The sequence below is a fragment of the Haemorhous mexicanus genome, chromosome 26 (genome assembly GCF_027477595.1).
Source record: "Haemorhous mexicanus isolate bHaeMex1 chromosome 26, bHaeMex1.pri, whole genome shotgun sequence".
Lineage (NCBI taxonomy): Eukaryota > Metazoa > Chordata > Aves > Passeriformes > Fringillidae > Haemorhous > Haemorhous mexicanus.
In genome coordinates, this window is record NC_082366.1 from 1186045 (window position 1) to 1200022 (window position 13978).

The window sequence follows — 13978 nt, forward strand, 5'->3', positions numbered from 1 at the left end:
TAACGAGCGTGAGTAATAAGGAACATGTTGCAATGCTGTTATAAAAGCAAGGACAGGGTCTCAGGTGAGTCTGTCACACAGGAAATTCAGTGAGAGGGGATCAGAAATCCCAGCTTGTCTGTCCTGGAGGGCACAGGTAAATAACAGGCAACTCCTTTAAACAATTCCACATTTATTGTCCCCAAACTGGCAGTGCAGACACACAGATCTCTCCTGCTTGAGGATAAATCTCCAGTTCCAAGCTTCAGCACAGAGATGTTGTCACTGATTGTGGGTACCAAGTTGGGATGGCCTGTGGGGAGATGCATGAAAAGGCAGTAGGGAGACACTCCAAATTAGAATAATATCGAGACTGGAAGTGTTAAAATTTAAAATTAGGGCTTGTTTGGCTTTGTTTTTCATCACCATAATTCCAGACCATTTGATCCTTTTCTTCCAATTCGGGAAAAACTCTGGTTTTGCCTTCAGAGGAAACACTGGCAGCAGATCAGACAAACATCTCCCAAGTGAAAAAAGCAGGAATCCTAAAAAAAGGACTGTGCCCTTGCCTGGAGGCAGCTGCATGGACTAAATCCTCAGGTACACATGCTAATCCTCAGGAAAAACAGAGCAACCAGCAGAAACTCTTGCTGCTCAAGCTTGTAGGGAGTTCTCCAGTGAAAATGCCACAAAACAAAAAAGCTAAAATATATTTTGAAGAATTACATCTACTTGCATGCCAAGACAAACTGAGGAGCTGCATTTCCAGAGCGCCCAAGGGAGTAGGAGCAGGAATGAGAGGTTTAAAGAGCCCTCTTCAGCCCGGTGTGAAGGTGGAAAAAATTCAGGATGCCCTGAACATCGCCCAGGAGGGGCAAGGCAGGAGGTGGCAGCGGCGCTGTCCCTGTAACCCCCAGGCAGGGACCGCGGTTCTCCGGCCCCCTCCAGTGGCTACAGCACGGGGAGAGGCCGGCAGGATCCAGGCTTTCCCAAATCCAGAGCCATCCTGCTCTTTATTGGGCTGCAGGTGGATCCACCTGCCCTCAGGTCTGATCCTGCTGCTGCCCCAAACCATTCTGACCCGGGGAAAAGCCAACAGGCACTGCTGGGCACTTCTGGAAGTGGCATTTTGTCCCCTCTGTTGTGTCCTGCCACAGCTTTCTTCACTGGAAGAGGAAGGGCTAAGAAGGTACTGTAACTCAAGCTGAGGTAAAAGGGCTTTACTTGACTCCAGGGATTGAAAAACAAGAAACAAACAAACCAACCTCCAAAACCAACCAAAAAACCACTTCAACCCAACAGATGTCTTTCCCTCACCCTTTGCAAACTGAGCATGAAATTCTATTGGGATCCCAGCTACCAGCATCCCATGCCCTGGAAATCCTCCCCTAGCAACAAAGACAGGAAAGCCAATGTGAACAGACAGCTTTGGAGCTGCTTGGCTGATTCCAGACCTGGTTTGGTACTTCAAGCATTTCCCAAATCTTCTGATCCTGGCCCATTCAAGCTTCCAGCAAGGCCAGGCCACACACTCTTGGCATATACTGCACAAATATTATGGGCATTTTTCAATGGATGGGATGTACACTGCAGGAATATTTCATTTCTCACCCCATAGCTTCACAAAACTCAATTTTTACTCACATTATCTGAGCATGCCCAATGGACAACATGGGGAAAAACACCTGTACAAAATGGATTGCTTTGCTGCATAGGAGGGAATGGTGAAGTCCAAGCTAAGGCAAAAAGAAATGTTGTTTATATAGTGTGAAAGGATAGAAAGGCATCAATTATTGAGATTTCATACTGGAAGACTATTGTTTCCTGGGTTTAAAAGGACAGGGTAAGGCACAGGATGCAGGGTTGTGCCCTATAGGACAGGACAATGAAGTCTATGAATATCCTGAATCTATTTCAAGATTATTATCTCTCTAGAGTGAAAATTTCAAATTCTCTGTATAATTAACCAGCTCAGCAAAGCTGGGTTTAAGTAGACACAGCAACCAGTCTCCACAGGGACTCCATTCCAACAGAATCCTGTGCACTTACAGCTTAATTTCATGTGAGTTGTCCCCAGGTTGGATTCATTCCAGGCCCTCAAGCCAAAGGTTTGGCCATTTCCAGAGGCAAAGTCCCTCAGTGAAGATGGAAGCTGGATGGATGATGCAGGCACTCCAAAGCCTCGATTCTGCACATCTCCAAGTCACTGACGAACCTCAGGCTGGTTGGCTGCTGGGCTGGGAGAACCATCCTTAGACCTGGAGAGATCCATGCTCAGGGGAATCCTTTGGACGGGCTCTCTAATTAACATTGTTACAGGCTCAGCTTTAATTACAGACCATTCTCTCAATTTCTTTGGACCACCCTGTGACATTCCCACTGAGGAATATCAGCTCATTCACTGCAGCTCATTCCAGGTGGAACCACCACCCAGAGGGGGCCTGGGCACAGGAACAGGGAATGGTCCCAGCCCCAAGGCTGCCCGAGCTCCAGGAGCATTTGGACATTGCCCTCAGGGGTGCACAGGGTGGGATTGTTGGGGTGTCTGTGCAGGGCCAGGAGCTGGACTGGATCATCCTTGTGGGTCCTTCCAGCTCTCCCCACATCCATCCTACCACCTTCACCCCAACTGGGGGTCCCATTTACAAACCAACTAAAAATCCTCAGGGAAAACCCACCCCAAAAGCTGTTCCCGTGGCACTTTCTCAAGCGAGCCCATCTCATTTTCTGCCTCCCCATACTGGAGCTCAGGAGCACAGTGAGCTCCTGCAAACCATTATGGATCCCCCAGCCAGGTGCCAAGAGGCTTTACAACCTGTTTGCATCTCCCAGGCATGTTCACACCTCTATAAAGCCAGTGCACAACTCGCTGCCAGCACCGGGAAAACCAAAACCAGCTGCAGGCCTGGGAAGGGAATGGTGCAGAACTGCCCCTCCTCACCTGCCCACAGCTCCACTCCACTGCACCTCACCTGAAGAAGGTCTGGAAATATCCTCTGCTTTGGTTGGCTTTTGCATTTATTTACGTCTCTGGGAAAAGAACATTTTGGAACCAAGGTTGAGGCCCTACAGGGTCCAGGAACAGGGCTTGGAGCAACCCAGGATAGTGGAAGGTGTCCCTGCCCATGACCTAGGTGAGCTTTGAGGTCCCTTCCAACCCAAACCAAGCTGGGATTCTCTCATCTTTAAGGTCACATGTGAAAAATTACTTTTGCCAGTTGGATGAGCATGGGAAGAAGAGCTAGCAAAGAAAAATCATCCAAAAAAAAATTAACTTATAACACAGTGACTTTACTTGAATCGGAAAAGTTAAAGCAAGTACCAATTATCACCTGAGATTTTTCCCAAGATCCTGAGGCACCATCATCTCTGTCCTCCTAAAGTTGCTGTTTTGACAACGATTCCTCTGCACTGAGCACATCACTGGCTGACCCTGAGACCCCAACAAAAGGCTGCTGACTCCCTGCAGAATGACTCTTCTGGGAGTTTGTGGCATGAAGAGGCACTGGAAGTCAAAGGAGCCCAGGCTGCTGGATGCAACACTGTGATTAGAAGCACAAAATCTCACAACTCCTCCAAAAAACCCCTTTTTTCTCCCTTTTCCACGATGCAAACAAAACAGACCCGTTGCGTGGATCTGGGTGGTTTTTCTCTGGTCTTACCATGGAATATGGAGTAAAATGTAGGTAGGAACTTCTGTTTTCATCTGCTGTGATGGGAAAAATAGTAAAGTAGGGACAGTTTCCCCTCACAGAAATGCCACAGAGACCCCAGGTGTGTGTGTGACACAGATCAGTAACAGAAGTTACACGTTTGCCAACAGCCACAGGATATATTGTATTTGCTCCAGCAACAGCCACACACGTTTAGCAGCCTCTCCCCAAGGAGATAAGACACTGAATCACTGCACCCTAAATCTGGAGGAGAAAAAAAAATCCACAGGAGCAGGGAATTATGTGCACTCCATGAGGGGAAAAAAGGCAGGATTGGCACCTGGCTCTGTCAGGGCACTCATTTACCAAGTCAAACTGTCCCCAAAAGCAGCCAGCCGCCCTTTAACTGTGTTCATGGAGTAAAAACTGTTTAATGGGGTCTGGGATGGGAAGGCTGTGGATCAGATCCAGGCGGGATTTGCCAAGGATTCTCCGCACAGCTATGCGGCACAGAGACAAGAGGCTCCGGGCACGGCCTGCAAGGAAAAACACAGGGAAGCATTACTGGGGAAACAGAGAGGGAGAACAGCAACACGGAGGCAGGGAGGGAGAGCTGAGCGTGCACAAACCCTGCCTCGTGAGGAGGTCAAACCTCCTGGGTTTGGAGCAGATTTCCAACTGCATGGGCAGGCTGGAAGGGATGGAGACCATGGAGACCATCACTGCCAAGCTCACAGCAGGACCCAAGGGAGCTGCTGGAGCTGTGCCAGAGGGTTTAAGTTGGATTTTAGGAAAATGTTCTTCCCCCAGAGGGTGCTGGGCACTGCCCAGGCTCTCCAGGGAATGGGCACAGCCTCAAGGCTGCCAGAGCTCCAGGAGGGTTTGGACAATGCTGCCAGGGATGGACAGGGTGGGATTGCTGGCGGGTCTGTGCAGGGCCAGGGGTTGGACTGGATGATCCCTGTGGATCCCTTCCAACTCCACAGTTCTATCTGGATCATTTTAAAATTATGTCAACAGCACTGATGGCCAGCTCAGGCCTTATCCCAGCTTTCATTTGAGGGCTTCCTTTGAGTCCATGGAGAGCTCTTCCAGCACAGGGACAAGAGGATGGTGGTGCCCCTGCTGATTCAGGAGCTGGACCTCCCTGGCATCACTCCATTATCCCATATGCTCCATCTGAGGAGTCCCATTTGCCTCCTAAACCCAGGCCTAATGGAACTCCAGCTTATGTGAGCCTCCCTCCTCAGAATCCCTGGCAGGTTTGAAAACCAGGCCCATGCAAAGCTGAGTAACCTGGGGATGTGAGTTGTATCCCACAGCCTGAATCCCTTTGAAATTTCTCTGGAGTTCAGGAGGAAAACCCCACTTATACCCCTGGTGCCAAGCTGTGGCCTTCACCAGGTAGGTTTCCGAGTTGCTGCACTTTTCCCCACCTTTTTTCATCTCCATCCGAGCTTCCTCCTGCCCCTTTTTACCACCATTTGTGGCTTTCCTTCCCAACCAGTCTGTCCAGATCAAACTCCCTCCTGGATCCAGAGCCCAGGGTCACACAGCAACAGCTGGGACACACCTGTGCGGCTCTGGGGAACTGGTGATCCACAGCTCCAAAGCCCAGTTCATATAGGACCCCTATGCCTTGGAAAAGGCAATGGAAAAGAGCTGGGAGAGATGAAAAAGGTGGAGCAACAGACAGAGGCTGGGCTGCTGAAGGACTCAAGCAGGGAGTAGAGAAGCAGGGAGTAGAGAAGTCATTATTGCCTTGTTTGTCAGCTTGTTAGACCCCACTATCTAATTGCTGACGGACCTTGAAGTGAGGACAGCAACACCCACCCCACCAGCTCAGCAGCACCCTCGCTTCCACACAACCCCTCCAAAGCACTCTCCCACACCCACAGCAGCACTCCAGGGAACCCACCCCCACTCACCCCTCGCTTCTTTGAACACCTCCAGCGCCTCGGCGTTCACCTTCACCCTCCCCGTGGCCTCGACCCCCAAGGCCTCCACCTTGACGAGGTTGAGATCGGCCCCAAAGTCGATGAGGAGGCGGACGAAGGCGGGCTCGCAGCCGTGCCGCAGCACGGCGTCCAGCACGCACACGGGCGAGCCCCGCGAGAAGCCCCGCACGTTGATGGGCCCGCAGCAGTTGAAATCCGGGTCAGCTCCGGCCTGGAGCAGCAGGCGGAAGCAGGGCAGGTTGTGGTAGGCAGCGCTGATGTACAGGGGACACACCACCAGCGTGGTCAGCGGCCGCAGCGCCTGCCCCGGCCCGCGCGACGCCGCCTGGGGGTTCACGTCCACGTCCGCGCCATACCTGCTCCAGGGAGAGGGAGGGAAGGTTGGGAATGGCAAGGGATGAGGCTGAAGGAACGTGCGGAGAGAGAACCTCTGGAACCCGCCCATCCCTTTGGAAAGGGGCCTGGGGGTGCTGGTTGACAGCCGGTTGAATATGAGCCAGCAATGTGCCCAGGTGGCCAAGAAGGCCAATGGCTCTTGCCTGCACTGGCTTGCCCTCCTGGTGGATTTGGTTTGCATGGCCAGGGTTTGGGTGGTGGTATTTTCAGAAGCTTCCCCCTTGAGAAGGAGGGAAGACTGGGGGAAGGTGTTTTTTAAGATTGATTCCACTTTTCATTACCCTGCTCTGATTTTGTGTGGCCAGCAGGAGCAGGGAGGTCATCCTGCCCCTGTACTCAGCACTGGTGGGAGCACACCTTGAGTGCTGTGTCCAGTTCTGGGCACCTCAGTTTGGGAAGGATGTTGAGATGCTTGAGCACATCCAGAGGAGGCAACAAGGCTGATGAGGGGCTTGGAACACAAGCCCTGTGAGGAATGTTTGGAGGAGCTGGGGTTGTTTAGCCTGGAGAAGAGGAGGCTCAGAGGTGACCTTATTGCTCTCTACAGCTTCCTGAAGGGAGGCTGTAGCCAGGCAGGGTTGGTCTCTCCCACCAGGCAGCACTGACAGAACAAGAAGACAGTCTCCAGCTACATCAGGGAAGGGATAGGTTGGATATTAGGAAAAAATTTTCACTGAAGAATAATAAATACTGGAATGCTCTTTCCAGGGAGGCAGTAGAATCACCATCTCTGGATGTGTTTAAAAAAAGACTGGACATGGCATTTGGTGCTATAGTCTAGCTGTGGTGTCAGGGCATTGGTTGGACTCGATGATCGTAGAGGTCTCTTCCAACCTCATCATTCTGTGATTCTGTGATCCCTACCCTCAGATGGGCCTGGCAGCGCTTCTGAGTGGAGACAACACAGTGTGATCTCCCAGAAGCAAAGATGTTTCCCTGCCCACAACAGCCTGGGATTTGGAGAGAGGAGGAACAGCAACATCCCTGCCCTCCTGGTGGATTGGGTTTGCATGGTGGTGGGAAGGTACAGGGGTGGTATTTTCAGAAACTTCCCCTATGTTGCTTCCCCGTTGAGAGGGAGGGAAGGGTGGGGGAAGGTGTTTTTTAAGATTGATTCCACTTCTCATTACCCTGCTCTGATTTTATTAGGGACAAATCAAACTGATAGCCCTGAGTGGAGTCTGTTTTGCCCATGATGGTATTTAGTGAGTGATCTCTTCCCTTCCTTATCTCCCCTACTTCTTATCTCTCCCATTCCTTATCTGGACCCCAGAACTTTTAGCTGTATTTTCTCTCCTCTCGTGCCTTGGCACCAGGGATGGCTCAGCACTGAGCCAACACCATGTAATGCTGGATGCTAATGAGCTGCCTGGGGAACAGGGATGTTTCCAGATTACTCTACTGCAGAGGGATGCTGAAATAACTTCCCTACCAGGATAAAACAGGCCAAAAAAGCAACACAGGCGCTCGATCCCAAACAGCAGGGAAACGGAAACAGGAACCTGCACTCCACAGTGAAACATTCCTGACAAACCCCTGCTCCCAAAGGAGCTGGAGGGGCTGGAATCTACTGAGGATTCCCTCAGGCAGTGGGGACAGGAATTCCATGTACCTCTCATGTAGCTTGGATGGGAAGGAGGAGAAAGACAACGCAATCCCTAAGGAGTAGCTGATTTTAATCTAAAGTCCTGTCCATTCTACCCACAGAGGGAGAAAAGATTCCTTCACCCACCAGTCTCTCCCCACATTGCAAACTGAGCACTCAGAGAACCAGGTTTTCCCCTAGATAGCATGATATTCCTTTCAAGAGTTCATCAAACTAAGGAAAATACCTGGGGACAAATCCTACCTCAAAGCAGGCACAGTTGTCGCTGAAACCAGCAGGGACTGCTCCCTATCCAGCAAATATTTAACCAAATCCTGCAGTTCTGAGCATGGCAAGAGTCTCATTCCAACTAAGCACACCCAGAACAAGGGCTGAGAGACTCCTCTAAGAGCTGCAAATGGCACAAAGTGTATTTTCCCCGTTAAAATCAGATTACACAAGCATTTGGACAGAGTTATCGTGCTGCTCTGGGACTTCCACAGGGCTGATTAAAGGCCACTGCCTCCTGAGCAGACAGCAGATCTCCCTCTATTTCAGTCCGTTCTTCCTCCATTATTACCATCAAAATTCTCAGTGGAAGCCCTCAGTTCAAAGCAAACCCCCAAATTCTGCTTTTAGCAGGGTCAGGCATGCACCTGAGGGATGAGGGTGATCTGGCAGCTCTCTTTTCCCCGGTTTTAGCCTGGCAAAAGGATCCTCTCATCCTTGCTACCCTCAGTTCCACTGCAGGTAGCAATGGATCCCACCACAGCATGATCCCAAATTATGAGGAATGTCATTTATACCCTGGCATTAGAACCCTAAATATTTCCAGCACCCTCCCAGTAAAATGGATCCCCACTCCATAGTGTGGATTTACTGTTCATGGATGGGATTTTCTTGCTTGCTTCAGCACTTGAAGGAATGCTCAGGGATCCCAAGAGGATTTTCAAACCAGGTGATGTTTACACACCTGCAGCACACCTGACTGGGTTCAGGTTCTCTCAAAATATTCTCTGCTATCTCAGGAAAAGTGTCTTCCTTGTTGCACTCTCCCTGCCAAATCCTGTAGATCTAACATTTTGAAAATCCCTGTAACATAAAGGCTGCATTTTTCACTAAGTAACTCTGCACAGATCTCTGAAATCCCTACTCTGAGATATTTGAAATTTTGGGCAATCTGACAATTTGGTATTAGCTTAGCAGCCTTGGGAGAGACATTGCCTAATAAAAAGAGATTGGACAAACTCCAGTTAATTTTTAATCCTGAAAGTTGTCCAAAATCTTGCTTTTAATATTGCTGGTGAGCTATCCCAAGAAGCAGACACATAAATCAAGGCATCAGCTCTCCCTGTGCTGCTGAAATACCATTTGCTACATTTCACCCTCCCTGGGTGGAGAGAGCAGGGGAGATTTTTGGGAATGCAGCGAGCTGAACCCTGTATCAACAAGCTTGTGCTGATGGGAACATCCTCCTCTCAGCTTGTTGGGAAAGGAGCAAGGAGGGGGGGATTATCTCCCCTTCTTCCTCCAAGCTGCACTCGTATGAAAATTCAAAAAAAAGGAAGAAAATCCCCATGGATTTTGAATATTTTCCTATTCAAAACCTTCTCTTATTTTCTAGCATTTGAGGTCATCAAAGGGATTCCTTCGATTTTTTTCTCTTTCACTATTTCTCCCTACAACCTACATTTTCCCATTATGATCCCTTATTATTTGGCATCCATGGCCCACATAATTGTTCAGAACAATCCCTTGGACAGAAATCTTCGTATTTAAAAAGAAGGAATAATCAGGGCATGCCACAGAAGGAGCAATTCAAGTTCCCACAGCCTCCTGCTACACCTTGAGCCCTGCTGGTGCTCCCAAGGGAGTTGCCTGAGGGAAAACCCAACACCCCTGAGGGAAGTCTTCTGGGGGAATCCACCTCCCTCCTAACTCCAGTCATGGGCATGGTGGAAGCTGGGGGGGATTGCAAGGTTTGGATCTGACTGGATGGCGGGCTCAGAACTGGAGACTCCTCTCTTGGGCTTGGATTGGAACAGGTGGGAACGGCCCCGTGATGGGAAATCCAAGGATGTCCCTTTGGGCACCTCTCCACCCTCTCCTCTCCAGTCCAAGAGGTGTGGAGGCTGCAGCCAGGTGAGGAGGGAAGGCACCCCAAGGGAGCAGGGGAAGGGAGAGGCAGCCCCAGGCTCTGACCTGATGAGCTCCCGCAGGATGTCGGCGCGCCCCACCCGTGCCGCGTGGTACACCGGGGTGCTGCGGTGGTGCCGGCTCCCGTTGGGGTCAGCGCCGGCTTTCAGCAGGATCTTGGCACACTCCAGGTGCCCGTTGACCACGGCCACGTAGAGAGCTGTCTGCCCCTTGACGTCCACCAGGTCGATCTCGGCCCCCTTGCGCAGCAGGAAGTCGACGCAGGGGCCGTGGCCGGCAGTGGCGGCGATGCGCAGGGGCGTGCAGGGCAGCCAGCCGCAGCACCACACCGACTTCTCGTTGATCCGGCTGCCGCGGGGGAACATGCAGTTAGAGCAGCCCCATCCCCTCCAGGAGGGTGCTCCCCTGGAGCTTGGGCACTGCCCAGGCTCCCCGGGGAATGGGCACAGCCCCGAGGCTGCCAGGGCTCCGGGAGCGCTTGAACAATGCTCTCAGGGATGCACAGGGTGGGAATGCTGGGGTGTCTGTGCAGGGCCAGGGGTTGGACTCCACGATCCTGTGGGTCCCTTCCAGCTCAGAATATGATTCTCTGATTTCTGGCACTTTTAGGGCCCCCAAAAGCTCCTGTCAATCACCTGATAGATGCTGCCTGGACAGGTGAAGCTTTAGTTGTGGGCTTTGGTTGTGCCAGGGGCTGCACACCTGCACAAACCCCGCCTCAAAAATCACAGATAAAAAAACCAAAACAACCTCTCCCTTCTGTCCCTTTTAAAGGGAGATGTCCCAAACTGGTAGCCCAGAGAAGCTGTGCCTGCCCCATTCCTGGATGTGTCCAAGCCCAGGCTGGACAGGGCTTGGAGCTACCTGGCCCAGTGGAAGGGTAGCATTAGGGTGAGCTTTCAGGTCCATACCTATCTCCAAATTCAAAGACATCACTTCTCTGCTCACCCCATCACCTGTTGAACGGAGCTGTGGGCCCCACCCTCCTCTTCCTGTCAAACTCTGCTTTTTCCCCACAAAAAACCCAAGGGTCCCAAGAGCCCCAGCTGCCCAGGTAGCAGAGAGAAGAGAAGGGCTAGGTCATTCTCATTTTTTGCTGAAATAACACCCTTTTTTTTTTTTTTTTTAAGGCTGGGAAACATTTAGCACTCTAAGCAGATTTCTCCATGATGCAGGAAAATTAATTAACTATCCCCACAGTCACAGGGTTAGCACTGGGCAGATTTTGTAACATGGGGTGTTTCAGGTTTATAGTTGATTATAATCCCTTTTGTATGTTTTCCCCATTATCCATAGGCTCCCATTTTCCTGGTATCACATTCCTATCCTGATCTGAAAAGAGTTCATGCACAGCTGCCACAGCCTCATGAGCAGCTGTGAGATCTGCCTCCTGGGAAACCAGGGGAATGATCTGGGGGAAAGGGGAGCATCCTCCCACCCTGACACCTCTCCCACAAAAACCCCCATGTCTGGAATTGTCCAAGGCCAGGTTGGACAGGGCTTGGAGGGACCTGGGATAGTGGCAGGTGTCCCTGCATGAGGCAGAAGGAGGGATGAGTTTTAAGGTGCCTTCCTATCCAAACCACGCTATGAAAAAACCGGATGAGATGGGGCTCACCAAAAGGAGCAGGCTGTGGGGACAGCCAGAACATCCTAGGAAACACCTCTCCCCAAAACCAGCGGGTGGGATGGGAGTCCCCAAAAGGTGCAGGCTGTCGGAACAGTGGGAAGAACACCCCGACACCTCTCACAAGAAAAAGGGCTGAGATGGGAGCCCCCAAAAGGCGCAGCTGTGAGGACAGCGAGCACAGCATCCTCCCTGACACCTCTCCCACAAAAACCCCATCCCTGGAAGTGTCCCAGGCCAGGCTGGATGGGGCTGGGAGCAACCTGGGATAGCGGAAGGTGTCCCTGCCTGTGGCAGAGGGTGGGATAAGATGAGCTTTAAGGTTTCTTCCTACCCAAACGACGCAATGAAAAAACCGGATGAGATGGGGTCACCAAAAGGCGCAGGTGTGAGGACGGCGAGTGCAGCATCCTCCCTGACACCTCTCCCACAAAAACCCCATCCCTGGAAGTGTCCCAGGCCAGGCTGGACGGGGCTGGGAGCGACCTGGGATAGGGGAAGGTGTCCCTGCCTGTGGCAGGGCTGGGACTGGATGGTTTTTAAGGTGCGTGGGGCAGGCATGCCCACCTCTGGAAGCTCTCGTCCTGCAGCAGGCTGCGCAGCGTGGGCAGGTCCCCCACGAAGGCCGCGTCGTGCAGCCGGGTGTCCTCGCAGTGCTCCAGCGGGTGGTCGCAGAACTGCTCCCGCAGCCACTCCTTCAGGTTGCGACCTGCGCTGGAGAGAGGCACACGGCGGGGTCAGAAAGGGCCGGCCAAGGGCGGTGACCCCGCTGTCCCCCCGGCACGGCCGCCCCGGCACCCCCCTGCCCACGGTACCTGCCCGGGGCGGGGGGGTCCCCGCCCTCCGCCATCGCGCCCCGCCGGCCCCGCTCTCTCGCCCTCCCCCGGTCCCTCCCCCGGTCCCTCCTTCCCGGCCTCCCTGCCCGGCCTGATTGGCCCCGCTCCGCTTCCTGCTCCCCTTAAGGTGGATCCTCCCCGCGGCCCCGCGGCCTCTCCTCCCTCAGCCGCCCCGGACCGGCCGCTCGTTCCCCTCAGGGCTTGGCGGCTCCCGCCTCCCGCTGCGGAGCCGGGACAGCGGGGCTCCGGGCCGGACAGCTTCCCGCAGCTTTTGTGGGCTCCTGTTCTCCCCGTTTCTGGTCATTTTACCGATCTTATCTCGGTTTTCCCGCAGCGCAGCTTCCGGCATTTTCACTTGGAAGGGATCCACAAGCATCCTGCAGTGCAGCTCTGCCCAGGACAGCCCAACAGTCCCAGCCTGTGCATCCCTGGGGCATTGTTCAAATGTTCCTTGGGCTCTGTCAGCCTGGGGCTCTGCCCATTCCCTGGGGAGCCTGGGCAGTGCCAGCACCCTCTGGGGGAAGAACCTTTTCCTGATCTCCCACCTGACCCTGCCCTGACACAGTTCCAGCCATTCCCTCAGGTGCTGTCCCTGTCACAGAGAGCAGAGACTGGAGCTATCCCTCGGGAGGAAGCTGCCAGCCATGCTGAGATCTCCTCCTTTTCTCCACCTGAACAAGCCAAGTGCCCTCAGCTGTTCCTCATCCCTTCACCATCTTCATTCTCTCTGTTCCCTTCACCATCTTCGTGACATTTCTTTGAACACTCTCCAACAGCTTTATATCCTTATAATTGCTCTACAAGCGTTTAAAACACACCCTCAGCTTCTAAATGCACACTTTCATGTCTCCAGTGGCAGCAGGGGATAGTGGCCATCCATCCCTCCATCCATCCCTCCATCCATCCAGGCTCTGGCTGCAAACACAGCTTCCTGTGACTGGGCTCGAGGAGCACACAGGAGAGAGGCACAGTCTGTAAATCAAACCTGTTCTCTTTGCCTGCTGGAAGATCAGGAGGGGATGGGATTGATGGGAATTTCAGATCCACTAGCACTGCCACCTTCCCCTGCCTGCAGCCCTTACACCACTGGATGAGGCACGCCCAGGGCCAGCAATTCCTGGCTTGGTTTCTAACCCCAATTTACAGTTGCATCCAGAGGCTCTGTGTGTCCCACTCTGGGCAGGGAAGCAGCCCTAACATCTCATTCCCTGCTGCATCCCTTACCCATTTAATGGGAATACATTTAATGAGCCCCCTCAGCTCCAGTGGAGCGATGGGGGCTCATCCAGAGGAAAAACCATGTTGGTCCATGGGCTTTTCTTTTTAATTTGGAGCTGACTGTTCTCTTCTCCTGCAGGAAAAGTGTGGACAGGTGAGAAAGGGGAGCAGAGGATACAGCACTGTTGCACTGTTTATTAGCAATATATCCACGTGGGAAAGCAGAGCCCTAGAGGGGAACAAAGGGATGGATAAACAGGACAGACAAAGATGGAGTTGCTTATGGTTTGAGGTTCCTTCAGTTCTTGCTGCAGTGAAGGCAGAAAGTTCTTACAGATCATATCCCAGGAGATTTTCCAGCAGTTTGTCTCCTGAACCAGGCTTTGATTCTCTCCTTTTTTTTTTTTTTTTTAACTTTTCCGTAAATGCATGTGAAGAGCAGCCCATCCCAAGCTGTCCTGAGGAGTTCTTGTACAGTGGTGGAGAGAGGGAGTGAGTGCAGACTCAGCCTCCAGCTCTGGGAATCCATAGATGTTTAAGAGAAATCCCATGGGGAAAAGCACTAAACT

At 52.4% G+C, this 13978-nt stretch overlaps 1 protein-coding gene across 2 annotated transcripts; it reads right to left on the reverse strand.

The window, feature by feature from the left end:
- Positions 1–1184: 1184 nt before the first annotated feature.
- On the reverse strand, positions 1185–12232 carry ASB1 (ankyrin repeat and SOCS box containing 1). Of its 2 annotated transcripts, XR_009489472.1 has the most exons (6): positions 12171–12232; positions 11923–12069; positions 9774–10076; positions 5561–5946; positions 3312–4168; positions 1185–3009 (listed from the first exon to the last, which is right to left on the reverse strand). XR_009489472.1 is itself a non-coding variant. In XM_059868268.1 (5 exons), exons 1-5 carry the CDS (start codon positions 12203–12205, stop codon positions 4035–4037), a joined length of 1005 nt encoding a protein of 334 aa, XP_059724251.1. In that variant the 5' UTR covers positions 12206–12232; the 3' UTR covers positions 1185–4034. The 2 variants fall into 2 exon arrangements, 1 of the variants encoding a protein (XP_059724251.1); XM_059868268.1 differs by having other exon boundaries at positions 1185–4168.
- Between the last annotated feature and the right edge of the window lie 1746 nt (positions 12233–13978).

What these genes read in the sequence shown, in the direction of transcription:
- ASB1 (XM_059868268.1), bottom strand. Translation starts at nt 12,205, where the DNA reads ATGGCGGAGGGCGGGGACCCCCCCGCCCCGGGCAG. An exon ending in GACCCCCCCGCCCCGGGCAG is followed by an intron (nt 12,070 to 12,170) that starts GTACCGTGGGCA and finishes GCCTCTCTCCAG; the next exon opens with CGCAGGTCGCAACCTGAAGG. An exon ending in CAGGACGAGAGCTTCCAGAG is followed by an intron (nt 10,077 to 11,922) that starts GTGGGCATGCCT and finishes CCCCCGCGGCAG; the next exon opens with CCGGATCAACGAGAAGTCGG.